The following is an 18,945-nucleotide window of genomic DNA, read 5'->3' on the forward strand; positions in this document are numbered from 1 at the left end:
TCCGTCTAAGTCGCCCCGTAGACACGTGATCGAAAGTAGATATTGTCATATATCAATTTGGAGGACTTGGATGTGTAGGAGTGGTTGGCGTTAGGTAAGATCTAGGTGGTTCAAACGAATGATTTTCAAGCACGACTGACGGACCAAGAAAACCGTGAACAGATTAGTACTTGCCGCTTATTACAAATGCACAGATATGTGCTGTGTTCACGTTAATGGGCTGTTGCTGCTGCTGCTGCTGCTGCTGCTGCTAGGGAGCTAGCTCTAAGCTAAGTGCTAAAGCCACTCAAGCAGGCTCTGCGCTAAGTATTCAGTATTCATGCACTAATTTTATGCGTTGAAAGCCTCTGTGTGATTTGCTGATAAGATCAACTTATTGTGATCTGTAATAACAATTTTCATATCGCCTTAAAGCTTTACTAAATGCGCTTGGATAAACCCAAAGGTGGGCAATAGGCCCTTATCCACAATAATAAAATTAAAAGCAATGTTATTTACTGCAGACACGTTGGCATAGTAAGCAAAGGCGGTAATTAGGATCGTGAATATTGGCCCAATAATGGCATAAACTAGGTAAAAGGAGTCAAAAGCAGTCCCATGAGCTCTATCCACATTTTAGTGTTTCACAAAATCACAGGGAAGGACTCATTTGTGTGTAGACTCCACGGGACACTTTCTCATTGTGGTTTGTGAATTCAGATTTATATCAGTCGTTTAAATCCCCTTTCCATATTAAATCAAGGCTGAAAATGGATGTCGCACTGACTGAACAGGGATAGGTACAAATGAGTCACCTGTAGCACGCCAATCTCGGATAAATGTTGTTTTCATATTTCTCCTCTTTTGTTCCATGTCGATAGTGAATCGGACTATAATTATGCTGTTAAGTTAATATGATGCAGAATGCGCAACTAAACGTTGACTCTGTGGTTATTTGCTGACTATCAGCTCTGTGTAGTCATTTTGACTCAATTACTACACAGTTTAGTTTGGAACTCACATAGCACTACATATTACTAAATAAAGTTGGCCTTCAACAACGTGTTTAACCTGCACCAAACTAAGCTATAGTGGATCAAATGGATAAATATATTTAATGGATCTTATACCTAACGTTCTAAACACACTTTGTACGCGCTTTTACGCACGAGGAGAGGCTTCTTGTAAACGGCTACTTATATATTATAGGCCACTCCAACAGGGCCTGTTTAAAGCCACCCCACGTCCCTCTAAAATTAAATACGTCCCCACTGATGTTTCAAGATCGTCGGAAGATGTTATTTCCCACCAGAAATAGGCGTAAGAATTTTATCTGGTGGTTACAGTTAAAAGACACATGTCCACTTGAATACGTTTTAATAAATTGCAATAAAATTTTAAGGAGAGGAACATCACCATAGTGTTAGTTCGTGCATCCCTGTAAACTATTAATTGCTCTGCTGAGGGCTGTACTTGATGTAACTATAGAACACATTATAATGATATGAGGGACTATTGTCTCTCATTTTTAACCTTAAATGCAGGAAATTATTAAATTATTATTTAGTAATCAGATTAAAACAAACACATACTATTAGTAAACTGAAGGAATATTACACTTTTGGTCATTTAAATAATAACAAAAATGGTGAGCCTTGACAAAATTAATTCTTAGCTTTAAAAGGTGGTGTTGACATTAGACTGTTTACTGCCCCTATAGACAAAAGGTTGACTCACATGATGCATCCTGCATCCAAGTACAAAGAAAGCAGACAGCTGTCCAGACACAGCACTTGAATTTGACCACTAAAATCTTCTCAACATCCACCATAAAACTCCCAATGGCAGTAGTAACGCCAAATTCCTTTGTTCTATAGAAAACCATAAACGAGAGAATGAAAGGAATCTGGATTTTTTTGTGTGTAAGGAGGTGTTCTGTGTAAAAACAAATGCGGTGTATAATCAAATATCTATGAGTACTTTTGAAATCATTATTTCATGTTGCATTAGTAAATACATTGAGTCCGAAAATGATGGGCCTGCCGTTCCAATATTTGTTGTGAGTACATAGTGTTACAGTGACACCAGGCCTGCGCGCGTGGAATTAAATATTACAACTCCAGATGTATATTTTATTATGTTCTATTTCTGTGAACATATAACCGCATCTAAACAGTGAACTTTGTGTAAATGTAGGCCTACTGCTTTGTGGTTACACGCGCACAAGCAGCAGACATGTTGTGCCGTGAACTTGTAGCTTATATTTAATTAAGCGTGACACTGTACCAGAATGTTATGGCCCATTTTCAAGAACATAGATGTGTGTTTTATTGTGTGATCAGAGTAGGCTTTACAATATCGAGCCTACATATCTTTACAAATACATGTAGGCTCTATTTCGTTTTGAAGACGGTGCTGGAGTTCCGCCATATGCCTTTACCTTTTGCATTGTAAACAGCTTTCAGTGGAGGAAAAGCATAAACAGTGCTCCTGTGCTTTGTCACGGGCCTATGTTGTGGCAAAGTACGACAAGCCCATATTCACTATCCGTGGCATTAACAACAATGATGTTGTTTCTTTCGACCAGTGATTATCGTGTGTTTTTTCCATAGAATTTCCATAGAGGAATGATATTCCACAGGCAGTAGGACCCAGAAGATCAGAGGCGCGCTGCAACCAGACCAAGTTGATGCAGATGTAGCTCAAAAATGTGTTTAAAATGTTTAGAACACATGCCACGAAGGGTCTGGGGGATAAATGTAGTATCGTTATATTAACACAAACGAACTGATTTTTGGGGGAGATCATTGTGAGTAAGGTGTCTACCATTTTGCGTTCTTGAACAAACGTCTGTATTTCTCTAGAACTTGTGTGTGTGGAATTTAAGATATTTAGCATAAAAGCCTTTATACGCTACTACCTCTCTCCAGGATTACTATTGTAACCTGGGTGTCAGCACAGAAGAAATCGAATTAAAAATGCTCAACAGTGTTTGCCAGTTGACATAGCTCCCCATAAGCCCGGAGACACATACACATGTCTGCGCGCGCACACAGTTGGCTCTGTGGGCTTGCAGGACCCATACTCAGCTCCAGTCAACGCGGAATGAGAAGCCTCTGTGACCATATTATTGTCCTCTTCTGGTCTACTTTTAATTGGATGCAAGACGGGTAGTTAAATGTAGCTGTGTGAGCTGTGGTATTTATTATTTATGTATTTATTTATTTATTTTAAGTTCTAGCTAATACACAGCGTGAAACACAGGCAACAATATCTTACAAGTTAAGAAAGTGTGTTGTTAAATTTAGGTCAATCTCCAGAGTGTATTTCTCTTGCAACCACGAGGACATAAAGCTTTCACTAGACTGTGTTAACTTTTTATTTGAAGTATTAAATGATTTCACATCACCAGGAATCAGATATGGTGCCTGGCTGTGGATTCATTTTTAAGATGCCCCAGGAAAGTCTGGAAGCTCTCTGTGCAGCCCCACAATCAAGAGTTAAGTGCGACTATCGCCAAACAAATTTGAAATGATCTCAGACGGTGCTTGTTAATAAGCTTAAGGGGTTTGAAGCAACGGGTTACACCATTGTTTTAAAGTAAAAAGAGCGCGGGGTTACGGCCTGACAAATGCTGAGATAAATTTAAAATATTTTTTAGGGGCAACGAACAGTCACAATTTAATGCATAGTTAGTTATACTCAAAATGTACTGATACTACACTATTACGCACGGGTAACTGCGATTTGACTTCCTTAAGAACGAATCTATTCATGGATATACGTTTTTATTTTATTAAAATAACTCAGATAAAATCATATATATCTAATGTACTGCGCAATGGTTGTCACCAAAACTATTTTTGCCACCCAGCTAATTATTATTAACATTTTCAAAATATCTGTTTAAATACATGTTATCCCATGTAAGCTTTCAAGCGAAGAAAAAGTCAACAAAAGATGTCAAATGACAAGTTAATGCAACTCCAAAAAACTCACGGAAAAGGAAAATTGCATAATTGAAGACACCACCGTGTCATTTGCCCTTGAATAAATGAGATCTGCTAAAGCAGTGTGGACTAATAAACTCGCTCCCTCGACAAATCGCAACTTTTTTTTTTTTTTTTTTTTTTTTTTCTAATCAAGATATGATTAGCTAATTGTGTTAGCATATGGGATCGGGGGGGTGTACATACTGGACAATCAGATGAAAATGTTACTTTAAAGCAAAACCTAAAAATAGACATCAACATGGCACTCCTGGTAATAATAAACTGCCATTTCTTTTCATTTTATCTCCTTCCACAGACCAATGAAATATTTCAAGCTCATCTTAAATTGAACAGAATCAAAAACATGGGAGGAAATTATCAATCAAAAATATAGTGCATAAAAAAACTAATTTTAAATAATTTCAAAATCAATAAAAAGCATTCGATAAGAGACAGCTGACACTATTACGCATCCAACATGTTTTATCTAGTTTCTCCCTTCATTCAATCGAATTAACACTGTTTCAAAACACAAATACACTCCCCGGACTCCCTTGCAAAGATGTGCCATATACACGCAAGGGTCTATTCAAACACATAGCACACTCACCCCCACACTCTTTAACAGAAATAACACCGCTTCCTATTTCTCCAACCAGCTTCGTACCATAAACGGCAGAGGGTGGCGGGGGAGCTAGACAACATACCACACAAGTTCTCTGCGAAGGGCACCGTGAAGCTCACTGACCTCTGCGACGCGGAGACAGGACGCCATAAACAGATTTAGCCAGTCTCAAAGTCAAAAGTGCCCAGGAGCATTCAAAGACCAATTGTAAAGATTTGGCCAAACAAGCAGATATTTGTCTCGGTTCTGCAACATCAAATGTATTTGCACGTGAAGGAAAATTCCCCAATCAAGCATTCCCGTGCAATCGATGTTCTTTATTATTTTATCCAAACTAGCTATATAAATCCAGATACAAACTTATTGTACAAAGACTGGGACAACAACATGAAGAAACAAGGAAATAAAGTTCAATATTATCTTGTGTAAAGAAAAAACAGTACAAAAATAATAGGATTCTTTTTCAGTACGAAGTGAACGTTTTGCACCACATAGTCCAAAATTGAAGTTCAAGTTAAAAGATTGTTTGACTAATTTACTAGCTCACAAACACCAAACGGACACCTTGTTAAACCGAGTCCAACCTAATACCGCCTTTAACACGTTTTGCTTTGGTACGAACATGATCTGTGTTCCACACAGTGCTTTCGGCACTGCATTGGCACTATAAGAAGATGGAGTGGAAAAAACTCAATGTTTAATTTGTTTCTTTTTGTTTAGGCCTAATTATTTATTTTGGTTAAACGACAGGCCGTGTGACTGGCATTATTGAAGAAACAAGTAGGTTAAATTCTCCAGCTCTGTGGACAGTTCTACATTTTATTTTATTAATTATTAGTTGAGTAGTTTCAAAATATGTGCACTGATATAATGTTATTTATCCGTAAAAGTACAAGAAAAGATTTTACGCAGAAGGTGTAAATGTTATTTGTTTGTTTTCGTGCAGGGCATTAACAGTGACTTAAATAATAGACATATGAATAATAGTGTGCTGTGGAGCGGTAGGCTAGTGAATTATTCATTTCCAGGGTACGGTCAAACTTTGACAAGATTAAAATGAAGAAGAGTATTTCAGTAAGTTTATTAATAAAGGAATATTATATATCAGTATAGTGTCCCATATGCCTCCAATGAATTCATTAATTAGCGTTACTGTTTACAAGATGCCAGCTTGGTTGAGTAAAGCCGAAACTTTGTGGTTTTGACAAAGCTTACATGAACATATGTGTTGAAAATACGAATTTAAACTGTTTTTGATAACACAAACAAAAAGCTTGCACTACAGACTATAATGCAAAGTAAGGAGTCTGTTATGACTGGGGTGTAACCGTATTACTTTTTTTACAGCGCTGTTGTGCGCCTACTTTCGTCGTTATTGGCTTGTATTGACATTGATTTGACTCAGCTAAAGAAACAAATGTGCCATGAAAGTGTTCGCATTGCATACATACAAACAAACAAACATGCATACAGCCAACATTAAACTTCTAAAACGTCCCAATGAAGGGTTTGCAAGTGAATATTATTCAAGGAAAGCTGTACAATAGACTGTGGCTCTTGAGATGGCATGAGACTGTGATCAGCTTGTGGGCTCGTTGCATCATATTTTACACCACGTCCAAAAAGACCGTCACAATCCTTACATTTGCGCATTTTAACCGTTCTGTGCTAAGTTTAGTGCACCGCCTGGGCACGTGTATATGCACATGTCACGCCCATAGGTGATGCCACCAGGAAAGTCTCAAAAAGATTTGAAAAGGAACATGTTCATAGAGCTCGTGATATTAACAAATAACACACTGAGCTATTGGCTGTTTCAATAATCGGTTTATTGAAGACCTTACGCATATACATTCATGTTTTATAACACTTTTACAAGACAATGTTGCAATCCTCATAAGCGCAAAGAAGGGAATGCAATACATACAAAAAACATTAACAACACGCAAACGAGGCTCTCATTTCGTAATAAAGGATACATTTAAATACCACTTTTTAATAATATTGTAGCGGTATAAGATCATTTTGCCTACTTAGAACTCTTACAACAACGCATAGGCAGCCTATGGAATGCGATATTGTACAAGACGGCGAATAACAATACTTTTACACAGCGATAAGGAATCCTAAACAGGATGCAAACAGTAACATGTGCCACTTACTTTTTACACCATACATGAGAGAAGAGGGACAACATTGAGCACAATGCAAGGATCAAATGAAAAAGGCCTATGAGCCAATTATTATCAGGCCTATTATTAATAAAAATGCTGTAATAATAATAATATTAATAGTAATCGAATTCTTATTAATAGTAACACATAATAACAGGCCTACATTCTGTGTCGCCTGTTGGGTCTAAATGTTTGGGTTAAATATGGTTTACTTAAAAAAGAATTTAAAAAACGTTTTCATTTCACATCGATAACATGCTGCAAATACGTTACACTTATGTCCTGGCACACACCTTTTATTGTTTGTACATATTTATATTTGCTCTGAGCACCATGGTTGTAACTGGCACATATTGAACGCAGACCATTAATAGCAGCTTTTTGTGATCGTCCAAAACATGAACGTTTGCAAGATTTTTTTTTTTAATTTTTATTTTTATTTGTTTATTTTATTTTTTCGTTGACTGGTGTTGATAGGTTTAAAAGCACTAATGAAAGGTAGGTGCAGGAGAACAGATTAGGTTGTTTTGTCATTTGAGGTATACTGGAACTATTTAGATTAAACTCAACATGTTTATATAAATAATTATTTGACGCACTTTAACAGTTCGTCGATTAACATATACTATATAGACACAAAGTTAGGCTACTGTAGTGGAATTGTTTTGTTTACATTCTCTGCGTAAAGGTCACGCACTGTGGTATCAACTGGCCAAGAACTTGGAGCTGAATTCTGCACAGTGTCACAGTTTGTGCCATTACATTATGGCGATTATACTTCCACTGCCTTTAAATGCAAGATATAGGCTTATATTCTGAATCTGTACATTAAAGAAAAACTTTAAATGTTGTAACAAATGTCTGTAATGTAAAAGGTGGATAGATGAGTGCATGCATTGAAATATCACCTAAGGGAGAAGGCTTGTGTTTTTACTGCCTATCGATTCACCTTCTGCCGCATCTCTAAAAGTAGGCCAAAGCTTGCTCTCTCAACATGAGTCTCTTTTTCTTCATCCTGCGGTTCTGGAACCAGATCTTGACTTGTTGGTCGCTGAGGTTCAGGCGGTCAGACAGCTCCCTTCGCCGTTGTCTCGTGATGAACTCATTCAACATAAATTCACCTTCAAGCTCGGCCAGTTGCAGCTTGGAGTAGGGCTTGCGTTTCTTCCTGGTGCGAGTGTGCATCGGGTACCATGGAGCACCTTGGGGAGAGGAGGAGAGGGTAATTGCAGTTTCAAAATCACGGTCACCTTCAAGGTTACGAGAAAAGTTATCGTTATGTTATGATAAAGAAGAGAATAGATTACTTCTTCCAAACTCTGGGTTTGTTTTGGTGTTTGTGGACTCACTGCTCACTGGGCATGGCCACTATAGGGCCGGAACGGACTTTATGCTAATTTATTTCTGGCGTTTTGGATGGTGCTATGCAAATGATTGCGTCACATACAAATGTGAGATGGTAGTTGCGTGTTTGGAACTGCTTTATATACTTTTTACTGTTGAATACACCCCGACATATCAGTTTGGTTTATATAAGTTATTAAAATCTCTCCATTAGATACACCATGCATGCTAGCACAACTCCTCCTTACCCTCCTGCACAGGCGCTTGTACTACTGAAATATAGAGATTAAAGGCTGCATATGATGCGAGGAAGTACAATATCAGTGCTATTATTTTAAGAAAAAAAACACTGTGGGTGGTTTATTCTATAAGGGCTGACTAAAACTGTATACATTCTTATGCTACGTGGAGTATTTTAGGGCAACCCCTAGTGGCGTTTGTGCACTGGTGTCCTGCAGGCTATCATCATAACGAGCCCCATTGACCGTTACAGTAGTACATACAAATGAAACCGCAGGAAGTGTGCTGTTTAATGTATTCTAGTATCTAGTACATGCAAACGTGCACAGATAAACAAGGACGGTACCCACCTCCTCCTGTGGCTATGTTGCCTGAATGGCTTCCCGGTGACACCAGGGTCTGTGTGTCGCTGGATGAAGGCTTGCTGCTCTCGTTGAGCAGAGACGAGCTGGAGTCGGATTCTAGTGACTGACAGGATGGCGGATCCTGTGTTAGCTGATCGTTCCCATATTCGTATTTAGAGAATGGAGCCGCGGTACCAATCCCCGCATGCATCCCGTGGTCAGATGTTAGGGATGAAGTGTCTCTCGCCCTGTCCTCTCGTTTGAGACTGCTGCCACCTGAGCAGGTCTCCCTGCTTCCGTTGCTGTTGCTGTAATAACACTTGCTTTCGTCAGGTCTGGTAATTTCACAAGAGCGATTGAAAGAGGGGTTAATAGAAACCGGGCTGCTAAAGTAGGATTGAGAGTATCCATTGCACGGCTCCGAAGGATTCCACGGGAGGGAGCAAACATTGTCCCTTCTCGGGTACGAAAGAGACGGTAGCCCCGCCAGTTGTCCCCCAGATGCTCTAAAATTCGGAAAGTAAAACGTGTCTCCGGTGTGGATGTTTACCAAAGGTCCCACAAACCCGGGATTAAGAAGATTATGTTCGCCCATTTCCGCGGGCCCGACCAACAGCTTCTAGTTTATTGCAATCTGACATTTAACATAGTTAAACCTGGAGGGGCGCCTGATTGGTCAGTTTTCACCACGTGACAAGGCGAACCTCAGTTACAAATGGAACCACCCACTTTGTCCATCTCAGACAAAACAAAACATTAACTTCTGTATTACTGAGGTTTATATGCTTTTTAAAAATACCATAAAGCTTGTATTAAAAATGTTGAAGCGTGTTTTCCTCACTTGACTCATGCTTAGCCCGTTTGAGCCAGAGCTGTCTCTTTACACTGCAGGAACTGTCCATGGCCTCTTTAAACCCTTTATAAACCGACAAGTTTTTAAAATGCGATTTCTTATTAAAACTGTTTTTCTTGAAGTAAATGTGTGTGTGACAAGTTGATTTCGTGCATATTATAGGTGTATTTGATGTCATATAAAGCTGCAATGTACAAATTTTACAAGCTTGTTTTAAGAAAAGACTGGTGCTCATTGCCGCACTCTTCTCGTATTTACAGTAAGAAGGTCAGCAGGTTGAACCAGTGGCTCTGTAAAACAGGACGGGATTCTACAAGGCAACTTTAAGAGGGTCTATTTCACATTATACTCTCTAATACACCTCACATGAACAACTTTAACAGATAACTCCAATAAACGCTCACAGCCAAACTCTGCTGGGATTGTTATACATCTCACAATTCTTTTATGTGAATTTTACAAGATATCTGAGGGCACTATACTGATTCTATCAGCTCACACAACGGGTTGATTTACCTGGCGACAATTAGTTGATTTGTATAGGTTATGTAGCCAACAATTTCCCAATTGCGTAATTACGCACATGCTTTTTCATCCAACTGGTTTTATTCCGAAAACGTTAATACGCACAGCAACCTGGCATTCTGCCGAGAGCGAGTTTTGTCTTGGTATTAAAATCACTTTAACAGCACCAAAATAATTGTTCTGTATATTAAGGGCAAAGGAAAAGTATGAAATAAACAAAGGCCTACCAGTCGAGTTGTATTTGCGCAAATTGTCACAAAAAATTGATAATAATTTAAAAAAGTACCACATTTCTATGAGGCCTGTTTTGTTTTCAAGAGAAAGTTATATCTATTCCGCACAATTATATCAAACGGACCATTATGTAAAGGCGAATCATGTAACTAGATTTAATGTAGTAGCTACTATTCAAGTTCAGAAACACAGACACTGACGTGAACTTGATTTTGAACCATGTAAATAAATAAATAAATACAGAACTATGTGAGCTTTGAGCAATGTTCACAATAAAAGCTGGCTAGTTCCCGTTAAAAGATGAAATCACCAAAGACAAATCTCAAAAGTTCAGGTAACAGGCATAACACACATGTTTGTTTAATCTATCTAATCTTATCTTCTCATGAGCGCTTGCGGCAGATCCACACCTCACGCATGTGCACTGAAAAGGCTGCAGGCGAACCTGTGGTATGCCAATGTAGCGTTATGTGAGAACATTAGCATTTATTTAAATATTTGTTTGAGAACCATTTGCAACTCAAACGATATTTGATAGCATTGCTGCACTCGCCTACTTGACGTGACCGCAGTCTATTAGCGTGAAAGTTGGAGGCCTTGCTTTCCCCAAAATATGGAATGTCCAAAGCGATATAGGCTGCTCCATGTGCGTCCCACTCACTCTTTCGATCATTCCTGGTTCTTGCACTTTATCAGTTGGTATTAGTGTTCAGCTGCCACTTTTGCTTATAGTTTTAGTGCATTCTGCGTATATTCTGTTCGTGCATGTGATAATCCATCCAGACTAGAGCTGCACACAATCTTTGTCTTCGTTCACAGAGACAAAATGCACTAAAGGCAAACGGTGCACTGTCAAGGTCACTGCCTAGTCCACAGCGCCTGCCTCATATTACTCCAGATTACCCCTGTGGAATTCACTGGTGCTGTCCAGACAGAGCAATAGCGCAAACAAAGAGCTTTTCTTCCCATTTTCTGCCATTGAGTCTGTGCAGACAGGTTGCCACCTTTATAGCCTGAAGAAGCTTTTAAAGCTTACTTAAAGAAGACAAACCGGTCAACAACAAGAGAAGTCCAAACGCCCACTTAAAATAATCTTTCACTTATTTATTTATATATAAGCCTATTTATAATTCGTTTTTAATAGTGTAATGAAATCAAAAGCATTTATAGGCTACATACAAACAACAAAAGTGAAACAAATATATTTCAATTGCTCTGCACGTTGCCACGTCAATTGTAAATAATTAGATAAAGTGTAACTTTTTAAAGGCGGCTTAATTTGGGAATTTTAAAAATGTTTTATTTATTTTTAAATTATTTTGATTTTATTGTATTTATTATTTTTATTTAAGGATGAACGCATTATGTTAGCCTACTTACAATTAATTGTTTATTGTAATAAAAAAGAAGAAACTATATGTAGAGACATGGTGACTTATGAATGACGTTGAATCGCGTTTATTCTCTTCTCGGTAAATGGACTATTTCATTTTCACCACATGTGAGACGTAGCATTTGTGTTTTTGCGTGGTTAGGCTACAGCCTATAACATAGTTTATTAAAATTTAAAAACAGCAAAAATGACAACAAAACAACTACAACATGATTTAGTTGTGTTAAATATTACTATTAGGCTGAGATTATTATTTGTTGTAGTAGTGACCTATAGGAGAGTAAGAGTAGAAAGAGTTGTATTAGTATTTATAGCAGTGGTGGTGGTACTCTAGTAGTCTTACAGTAAAAGGAGTAGCCTATATGATAATATAATAGTATATAATAATATAATAGTAAAGTTAAAAGTATGATCATGTAGCATGTTTGCGCGTGTGCATAAACTGCAGCCTGAGCTCAGTCTATAAGCAGAGTACTTCCTGATATTTTCCTCTGGTCACCAGCAGAGGTTATCAGCCCCCTGTCTCATGCAGCTCCGTGGCCTGCTGCCTCATACTCAAACAACTTTCACTAAGGCTTCAGTTGTATTTTCTTTTTATTCTTTTTTAATGAAACGTTGACTTAGGCTACACATAAATGTCCCAGATGTAATTCATCAAAGAAATGTGAAATAGCCTATACAGTAAAGTACTAAAATGTTTATATTTCAGCTATATTTGAGCTATGCCCAAAGTTTTACGTTCCATAAGCCTTACATGAGTGTGGCACAAGTAAACGAATGACACAAATAAAAGCGCGTTTCACTGTTTCACTCGATAGATAACTGGACATTTGCGCACGGTGCATACTGAGCTGTTTGAGATTTTATGCAAATGAAAAACATTTCTATATTGTACTTGAACAAAGAACAAAGAAATATGATTTAGTTTTAATCAACACTACGTTAATTATTTACCAGCTATTTCAAAGTCTAAGCAGTTCTCCTCACACACCTTGGATTGAAGGGAAAAGGCCATACCTGTGAGAGTTGAGGGCGCAGTGGTGTTTTCATTTCCTCTTCTACGTCCAGTGCGCCTGCCAAATGACGATAGTGGTATTGGTTTGAGACGTCAAAGTCCTACCTTTCCTCCGTGCTCAATAACACAGTTCGTGATGGTCATTGGCGCTTCCCGGATTATGGGCCAGGGCAACTTTTACAGGACAATCTGCAAAAGCAAGAAAAAGTCCAAATGTTAATGTCCAGCTATAGGATGTAAACAGAAACGCGACTAAACGATATCACTTCCCTTTCTTTATGCATTTATGACATGCCATTAGGCTGGCTGTCTAGACAGCCAAATAACACCTTGTTTGCCTACAAACAAACCGCCGGCATCGGTGTCCAGCCCACTTTTTATTATTCACAATCTGCTGATGTCAAGGTCAAAGCGACTGCATAGTCATGGTCAAGGGTAAGAGCATCAGACCACAACTGAGAAAGCAGCACCAGGCACCAGGCAAACCAAACTTTCTCCAACGAGAGATCAGGGCACGAAGGTGCTGCCCGTTAAAGCCTCATGATTCAATCTGATTCTATCTACATATAGGCCTATACTATATATAAATATGTGTGTGTATGTATGTGTATGTGTGTGTGTATATATATATATATATGTACACACATATATATATGTATATATATATATATATGTGTGTGTGTGTGTGTGTATATATATATATATACACACACACACACATATATATATATACATATATATATGTGTGTACATATATATATATATATACACACACACATACACATACATACACACACACACATACACACACATATATACATATTTGTTAATAATGTATAAATTGAAATCTCACAGACTTGGCTATTTTTGAGCTGTTCCAGTGCCATTTGTGGAGTGGACTTTTCCGTTGCCACGGTCACAGCTTAAGTCTTCAACTGTAAATTTCACAATTTCACATATTCACCCATTTTAATTGAATATTTCCGAGTATTATTTCATGTTATATAGGCCTACACTTTATACACATGTCTAGTCTAAAGTCGTGTGTAAAGTGCGACTCATAACTAGGCCTGTATAAGACTATAACATTTCTGGAGACATACGCCTTTATATTCCCAATTTAGTCCGCAATTTATTAATTCAGAATATAAAGACACAAAATACAGGCTGTCCTAAACAGTTTTGCCTTTTCCCCATTTTGAAATCAACGCGTTTGCTCCTTTTGACGAAAATGATGCGTCATGCCTCAACTCTTGGATCTAGTGCGCTCAAATGTGGTCAAGTTTTCGTGTAAACGCTCCTGTGATTTCTTAAACACAGATTATTGATATGCCTCAATGACTCCCAATTAATGCCAAGTCTCATCGCGTGTAGTCCTTGGCTCCAGGTTGTCAGAAATAGACTATTTTTGCTTAATACAGACTAACTACTAAATATAACATCGATCTTTTCAAAAGTCATCTTGAGGATGTCAGACAAAAGAGCTTTTACTTTGAACAGGAAATGTTGCGTATTGCCTAGACAATTATTCAGTCAAATATGTTCATTCAGCATCATCATTTATTTATGAAACAAGTAACCAGGACGTAATTCAACACCACAATACAGTTCACATACTGCGACAAAGTAATGACAGGCTTCATACAAGGCGCGCAAAAACCAGAAAATAAAAACAAAACGATTGTGCTGCACTGTAATACTCACTGACTTACATGGTTTACAATCATTCCAGATGCACAAGAGTCCTTCACTGACAAAGGAAAACATACAGATGCATATTCCACTTTCAGAGAATACAGGATGAATTAAATAAAGGCATTGCACTGTACAGATAAACAATATAGCAGCCTTTTTACCCCAGGCTTATACTCCACAGTTTGATTAGCCCATTTAGAAAATAAAAATCGCCGGATTCCTACAGCGAGTTGTATCTTAAAACTACACAGCAACAAGAACATATTTCTTTACAAGACCATCTTTTGTCTAAATGACATCAATACGTTGCAAGTCTTAAAAATGACTTATCAAAGAATGTCCCTTTGATAATTTGGCTTAAAAATACATGAAAACGCGCAATGCTTGTTCTTGAAATACAGATATTGTTTTAAATATTATATATTTATATATGTACATTCATAAAAAACAAATGTGACGAGTTGTTTTGTGATTTTCACAGTTCTTGCAGAAGCATCTCTACACCGAAAACAATTGGGCGGTGGTCACTGGCGATGTAGGACCTACGTTAAATTAGGGCAAAGTGTGCTACAAATTATATTTTTTCAGCAACAATTGAATATACAAGAGGTAAATATATGCAGAGATATTTTGGGGGAAATCATGAGCTTTTTCAGGAGGTTCAGGTGGAGTGCATGTGACTGCTCTTGGATTTACTGACAAACTTCTTTTCCTTGACTCGTCGGTTCTGAAACCAAATGGTGACCTGACGCTCTGAGAGGTTCGTGGCGGCCGAAATGCGCCTTCTTTTGTCTTTGGTTATGAATTTGCTCGCTGCATATTCTTTCTCCAGCTCCTTTAGCTGGATCTTAGTGTAAGGAACACGCTTTTTACGTCCTCGGCGATAACTGCTGACCTCAGGCTGCAGCGGCACAACATCTGTAGAATAAGAAGAATAAAATATAGAATAAGAAAAGATCACTTCACATTCATATTGATTTATTGAGATTAAAACCATAATAACTATATATGGTAATATTAAGCTTGACGAAAATTGGCGCGTATATGGAGTCTCAGGTGTGGTGCACCTGATAGGCCTACTGAGATTTTGGTAAAACGGTAGGCCTACGTTTTCATCGTCTCTTCTAAAGTATGAGATAGTCTAGGATTTATTTGATGTATTGGTTATTATTATTAATAATAACATTATGGATTGTACGGGCTAATAATGCACAAATCGGGGTCAATGCGACTCATAACCTAAAAAAAAATGGATACGACAAATAAATCAAGTTACTAATTTAAGTAAAACAGGTCTAAATCTCATAGACCTGATGTTTGGGTTTACACCCACTAAACTGGCTCGGGTTAGGCCCTGATAACAGAAAAAATAGAAAAGTAGTCTTCATAAAACGAGTCATTTTCAGCCTACACCTTGTCATTACAGTAGGCCGCCCCTGTCATCAGACCTATATGCACGTAATTAATAACGTCACAATTTTAATTGGTACCAAAGTAGAACATAATTTTGTTAATATGAAATACAGGGCTGGTGGGAATATTAAGAAACAGTGTGCCAGTCCTAATCTGGCAGAGCGCGCGTCTGACATTTGTGCACGTGACTGCGCGTGCTTGTTTTTGTGCCCGTGCCTCAGTGTGTTTTCAGAAAAGAAGGCCATACCCTGTGTATGAGGTTCAGTCAAGGTCTAGGAGCTTCTTGATCTGAAATTAAAATAGCTCGAGATCCACACAGATAATAAAGTCGCGCGGTAAAAGAAGTAGCCCAATAAACACTTTGTAAACGACATACTGGTTGTGCTAAACATTTCTAGATATTATGCATATTGCAATAATAATTACAGTTAAAAGACAAACCTACGTGGTTTTAACGAGCAGTGGTTAAGCTCAGTTGTTTGATATGATGTGAAAAAAAAAGTCAATATAAAGCGCAAGGCAAGCAAACACTGCACATGTAGAGTGTGCGGTAAAGTGTATGAAATAGTTTTTGAAACTCACATGGATAAGCATCATGCATTATGGTGTCAGAATGTGTCAGAATGTGCAGTTCTACTGTAAGATATGAGCATATAGAAATTTGCAAGATTGTGTTAAAATAGTAACGCAAAAAAAAGCACACACATCAAGTGAGGTTTGACATAGGTTTGTATTGTGATGGCACAGGTATAACTGCTTATACAAGCCCAATGACTGACGGGATGTGTGCTGTGGACAAAATATTATAATAAAATAATAATAAGAGCGCTTTGTTCATACCTGGAAATGGAGATTTCCAAAGATGAGTTGACTGTGTTTGTTCTTTGGAGCAGTACACCTGCCCGTCCCAGCCATTGGAGAGAGCCCAGTGCTGATAGCCCTCCATGGGAATCAAGGCGTCGTGACGCGGCTCCGGGTGGGCGCTTATGCTGGGTACCACCGAGACATCGAGATATCCAGGGACAGCTTGATAAGAGCTTGCAAAACTGGGATAAAATGCGAATTCTTTGGCTCTGGTAGACAGTTCTTCTGTAGGCAGCGCCGTGCTGGGCTCCGCGTATTTCTCTGGGTGGTACGAGCAAGGCTTCTGCTGCAAGTTTACGTTGTGAGAATGAGACAATCTGCAACCATAGTATGGATTTCCAAATGGATAACCATAGCTCAAAGATGCATTTGATGTCTGTGGCGCTGGACACTGTCGCCCGGTGTCTGTAGAAGAAATATCCGAGTAGACGGAGCTCTGGTGGGTCGCGATGGTGCCAGAATGTCGCCCTAGAGCAGGGTGCGACATCAGATCCCTGCAGTGGGTCGCAGGGCAATTACCGCTCAGTCCCTCCATTGTTTGACTTTTATTCTGGCCGTTTTCATTCGGGCTTTTTTCATAAACGTACATCAATGTGTCCGCCCAGCGTGGATGCAGAACTAGCGAAGTCGTCATATCAGGGGCTGCTGATGCTTTTTAAAAGTCGACTACTCCAAGACGGACACCTCATTTCCAACTACATTTTACATCAAGCGCATGCGCACAAGAGGTCCTCGTGTGTCCACTTCATTAAGAATCTGGCACGTGATATGCTAACAAACTCTACGAGATTGGGCTTGAGAGACGGAGCCGAGCAGCCCTTTAAAGAACCAGTGGCTCCCATGTCACAGTTTTTCCCGCAGAACACCAAGTCACGCCATTGGCCCAAACCGCACAGACCCACACCCTTAAAGGGGAGTTAGAGACTTCGCTAGGAGAAACGAAAACAACCAGTGAAATTTGGCCGACAAAACCTAGATGGTTGACAGGCAAGATAATACTCTGAGCCACAGTATAGATTAAAAGAGAAAGCAGTTCTTAGGAAAATCTTCTATAAGTCAGTTTTAGGTCGTTGTATTTTTTCAAACAAAAATTACTGAACATTTTATCTTTTACCTGTCTTATGATAAACATGTTTATTTAGTTTGAACATTTAAAAAAAAATGAATAGCCTATTATTTAGTATATATTTTTACTCGGCACACAGTTGTATTTGGCTCTTGCACTTTGCTGCTGCATTATTTTCTCCATTGATGGACAAATCTGCATTCAGTTTTATCTTAACTTGTCGTTACTAATTATTTTCTCAAGATTGTTGTAGTAATAATAATAATAATAATAATAATAATAATAATAATAATAATAATAATAATAATAATAATAATAATAATAATAATGCCCACAATTTTGGTTTTACCCACAACCGTTCCGCAACATTTTGCATGGAGCTTATTAATAAAACTGAAGGTGTATTAGGATTTTAGAAAGGCAAATATGAAATGTACCTAAAATATGGTCAACATGGTATACCTTCACAATAGCACAATTACATATCCTTAAAGAGACTCCATTATTGTCTCTTAAAGAAAACAAACCATTTCCATCTAAAAAATAACAGTTTTCCGCGCAAAAAGGTTCATTGCGGTTGTGCGTGAAAGTGCAAAATACGGAAATGTTGTCGCATTGTCACTGCAGTGGCTTTAGAGAATAAAAGTCAATTATAGCACAAATAATTATACCAATAGTTAGATGCTCTCTACGTAATGCATTAGTAGCACTACTATTCCAAAATAAATACAGGATTAAGTTAAGACCAAAAGCTTTGGGGTGACCAGAACATATAATATATTAAAAGTGCCATGTGATGGAGTCTGATTGTGTGCAACACAAATATAAGAACAACAGACTGCTTTGAGGTGTGGTGGTAAGGAGTGCAGAGCCTATAGAGAGCTGATGGCAACACGTAGCCCACGTTTCTCCAGGATTCCTGCCACTCACCCGACTCCACAGAAGCATCAACAGTTACTGGTTACAAATCGAACGTTTAGTTTATAACTAAAGCCTTTGGCTCTTTGAATCTCTTACAAGAAGAGCTAGGCCAGCAAATTATAGACGTGATTAATAAAACAGGATGCTTTATGTAACCTGTACAAGAGAGTCCATGGATTCTTCTAAATTTGCCAAATTTAAGTGATCATAAAGCGACCTCTCTCTTTCTTTTTTTTTTTTTTTACTTAGAATAACTATCGCTGAAGAG

General features: G+C 38.3%; 2 protein-coding genes across 2 annotated transcripts; both read right to left on the reverse strand.

Moving 5' to 3' along the window:
- Positions 1-7,230: 7,230 nt before the first annotated feature.
- Positions 7,231-9,328, reverse strand: hoxc12a (homeobox C12a). Its single transcript, XM_033969745.2, has 2 exons — positions 8,705-9,328; positions 7,231-7,972 (listed from the first exon to the last, which is right to left on the reverse strand). Exons 1-2 carry the CDS (start codon positions 9,291-9,293, stop codon positions 7,734-7,736), a joined length of 828 nt encoding a protein of 275 aa, XP_033825636.1. The 5' UTR covers positions 9,294-9,328; the 3' UTR covers positions 7,231-7,733.
- A 4,953-nt stretch (positions 9,329-14,281) lies between these two features.
- Positions 14,282-17,498, reverse strand: hoxc13a (homeobox C13a). Its single transcript, XM_033969784.2, has 2 exons — positions 16,667-17,498; positions 14,282-15,331 (listed from the first exon to the last, which is right to left on the reverse strand). The coding sequence occupies exons 1-2, from the start codon at positions 17,322-17,324 to the stop codon at positions 15,075-15,077; spliced, it is 915 nt and encodes a 304-aa protein (XP_033825675.1). The 5' UTR covers positions 17,325-17,498; the 3' UTR covers positions 14,282-15,074.
- Positions 17,499-18,945: the final 1,447 nt, after the last annotated feature.

This window comes from Periophthalmus magnuspinnatus, chromosome 7 (assembly GCF_009829125.3).
Source record: "Periophthalmus magnuspinnatus isolate fPerMag1 chromosome 7, fPerMag1.2.pri, whole genome shotgun sequence".
Lineage (NCBI taxonomy): Eukaryota > Metazoa > Chordata > Actinopteri > Gobiiformes > Gobiidae > Periophthalmus > Periophthalmus magnuspinnatus.